Source organism: Arachis duranensis, unplaced genomic scaffold (genome assembly GCF_000817695.3).
Source record: "Arachis duranensis cultivar V14167 unplaced genomic scaffold, aradu.V14167.gnm2.J7QH unplaced_Scaffold_177812, whole genome shotgun sequence".
In the NCBI taxonomy this organism is placed as follows: domain Eukaryota; kingdom Viridiplantae; phylum Streptophyta; class Magnoliopsida; order Fabales; family Fabaceae; genus Arachis; species Arachis duranensis.
This window is the reverse complement of record NW_026264368.1, coordinates 1-3,249: the sequence shown is the minus strand read 5'-3', so window position 1 is coordinate 3,249 and position 3,249 is coordinate 1. Positions and strand designations below refer to the sequence as shown.

Here is a 3,249-nt window from a genome sequence, read left to right as displayed (position 1 = left end):
TCTAATTTAAAAATATTAAAAAAAGTTAAAAATTTAATTTATATTTTAATATTAATATATGTCAAAATATCATATATATATATGTATGTATATGTCGTATCCCTGGGTCTTATAAGAATCTAAAATTTGTGTCTGACTCATGTCGTGTCGTGTCCCGTGTTTGTATTAGTATTAGTATTTGTGCATCATAGGCCACTAATATGAAACATATGTTGACATACAAAATACACATTGAAAATAAATTAAATAATACATGTGCTTATACACAAATACATAATAATTGATTTTGTGACTAATTTTAGCATACATGTAACCTTTAATTTTTTATTAAATTAAGAATAAAACTCATAAATTTTATATTTCGCTAATTTTTATCTAAGATTCGAATTTTTTTATATAAAAATTTTGAGTTTAATTTTAATATCTTACAGAGTCATATAATAATAATTGTTATTTTAGATGATTTATTTATGCAATCAATATAAAATTAATGATGTGGCTTTAGATAATTGTGATGATCAAAATTAAATTCAAAACTTAATTCTTACACACTCGTACATATAAAACTTTTATATTGTGATGATCAAAATTAAATTCAAAACTTAATTCTTACACACTCGTACATATAAAACTTTTATATTGTGATGATCAAAATTAAATTCAAAAATTATTTTAAAAGAAAGACACTGAATGCATTGAATCATTGAATAGTTGAAGTATCTCCATTTCAACCTTCTTAACTGTTACGATGGGTAACCCGGAGATTAATGGATTGGATGACGTTGGTTGGCCCAATCGTGGGAAAGAGGAGGCCTTCGTGTGGATCGGCACCTAGGGGGCCTCCGTCCGACTTGTGCGCGTGAAAGAATGGGGGGTGGTATCTACAAAGACACTCCAACGCCTAAGTCAGCAAGAGCGTGAGCAGGTCTAGAGAGTATTGGGACTTAGAGATACCTGAAGAATGTCAGTGTATTTATAGTGGTGAACCAATAACCACCATTGAGGTAGTGCCACTTTTTTAGGGTGTTAACCGTCCCTTTATCTTGGGGAGGTTAAGATATGGATACTGAAAGTGGTTAGAGAGATTTTAGGGGCAATTACTCATTCGAATGAGTGCTTATCTGCCAGCTAACCCCCGTCCCCGACTTCTTTAGAACAAGTCGTGGTGAGCACCGACTTCGTAAGACGAAGGTCGGTGCCGAGTGAGGCCCAATCCGTAGAATTAGCCTTTTGTTTGGACCTGAGCCTTTACTGTTGGGTCAGGGTATGAACATTAACCTATACTGCAAAGATAGGACGCTAGCTAGGAAAATTTAATAACTTTTATTACTCCTATATTAAACATAGAGAAAGAAAAAAAAGGACATTTATTTAATAGTAATTTTATTGCTTAAATAATTATGGAGTGTTCCAATAATAACATTTCTCAACAACTAAGAAACTATTGTTTGGAGTTCTCCCCTCTTTCTTCTTTAACTAGTAACTAGTAACTAGTAATAGTCTTATGATTCATACAGGCTGATAGTATTTGATAGTCTATGGATACTGAAAATAAACATTTTGAGGTTCTTTATTCACTGATTCTAAGCAAGGAACACGTATATCAATGAAATACCATAGTCATCGTCAGTTGCTACCTGCTTATGATATCACATTAGAAATTATTTTTATACTAGTTTTTTTTTTTTTTTTCCGGACATTGAGCCAGCTTACTTTTATTCTACTACACAATATAGCAAAGAAAAGTGAATCAACTGAGTGTACAATAAATTTTGACTTTTGAGTGCATGTAACACAAGCTCATATACTATCAACGAACTCTCCAATAGAATTGAAAGATGATCCACCATCAAGGACAGCATTCCTAGCCATATCTTTCATCTCTTGCAACTTCTTGTGCACAATACTATCTTTCTCCATCAATTTTTTCAGTCCTTTCTCTATCTCATCTGCCATTACAACATCACTTCCAGTTCTATATTCCAGTTTTAACTCCAATGCTAATCCAAACTCTTTCACCATCCTAAAAGCATTCAGTTGCTGTTCTGCATAGATAGGCCATGTCAATATTGGTACCCCAAACCACAAGCTCTCCAAAATAGAGTTCCAACCACAATGCGACACGAAGCCACAAACAGCTTTGTGTGCAAGAATCTCAATTTGTGGCACCCATTCGCAAATCATTCCCATGCCTTCCATCCATTCTAAGAACCCTTCTGGCAAGGCACTCTCATCATCATTGGCTTTGTTCGGTGGTGAACGCATAGCCCACAAGAACCTAACTCCACTACGCTGAAGCGCCGTAGCTATTTCCCTTGTTTGGGATGGACTAAAGCTTCCCCTACTCCCAAAACACAGAAAAACAACAGAAGAAGTTTCTTGGTTATCAAGAAATCTCAATATCATATCATATTGGGTTTGTTCTAACTTTGAGTTTGGATGAGATTTTGGATTAATCAAAGGACCAATAGCATATATAGGAGGATTTTTCCCATCAGATAATGCATCAATAGCATACTTCTCTATCTCCATAAAAGTGTTAACAATGGTACCTTTGGTGTCTATGAACTTCTGCGCTAGCTTGTGACATGGAACGTATCCATCTTTGCTTAAAAGAGCATCAGGTAAAACCATTGAAGGAACAAGATTTGAGATACCTGGAATCAGTATATCAGGATCAGAATCATTGAAAACATCCTCCATTCGACGATTGCGGAGAGAAAGCATGAGACTTAGAAATCCTGCATTTGATGGCATGTATAAATAAGAAGGGATGCTCAGTTCTCTTCCCACATCAATCAGCGAAGCAAAAACGAAATCTACAACCAACGCAACAGCTGGTTCCGACCCAGAATTCGGATAGGATGATAAAATGCTTTGCACAGTTTCTTTGACGTGCGGCGCAAGGTTCTGCAAAAAGGTCAAGACATAGTATAGTGGAGCTTTCAATAGCAGCTCTGGTGGAAGTGGTTCTATTTCAGGGACGTTGACAAGTTCGATTTGTGATTGTGATGATAAATCTGATTTTATATATGAATCAGAAATGGAGGTGGTAGTGAGCTTGATGCAGAGGATTGTGATGGAAAGGTGGTTATAACGGTTGATTAGAAGTTTTGCAAATTCAAGAGCTGAAGACAAGTGACCAATTCCTGGTGAAGGAATGAAGATCAATTTTGCTTTGTTATTCAGCTCAGTGTCATCCATGTTCTTTGTTCTTCTTAGTCTTTTAGGCTTCTGCAACAATTAAAA

General features: G+C 35.4%; 1 protein-coding gene across 1 annotated transcript; it reads right to left on the bottom strand.

Moving 5' to 3' along the window:
- Positions 1-1,366: 1,366 nt before the first annotated feature.
- On the bottom strand, positions 1,367-3,240 carry LOC107472584 (UDP-glycosyltransferase 71K1). Its single transcript, XM_016092097.3, has one exon. The coding sequence runs from the start codon at positions 3,202-3,204 to the stop codon at positions 1,801-1,803; it is 1,404 nt and encodes a 467-aa protein (XP_015947583.1). The 5' UTR covers positions 3,205-3,240; the 3' UTR covers positions 1,367-1,800.
- Between the last annotated feature and the right edge of the window lie 9 nt (positions 3,241-3,249).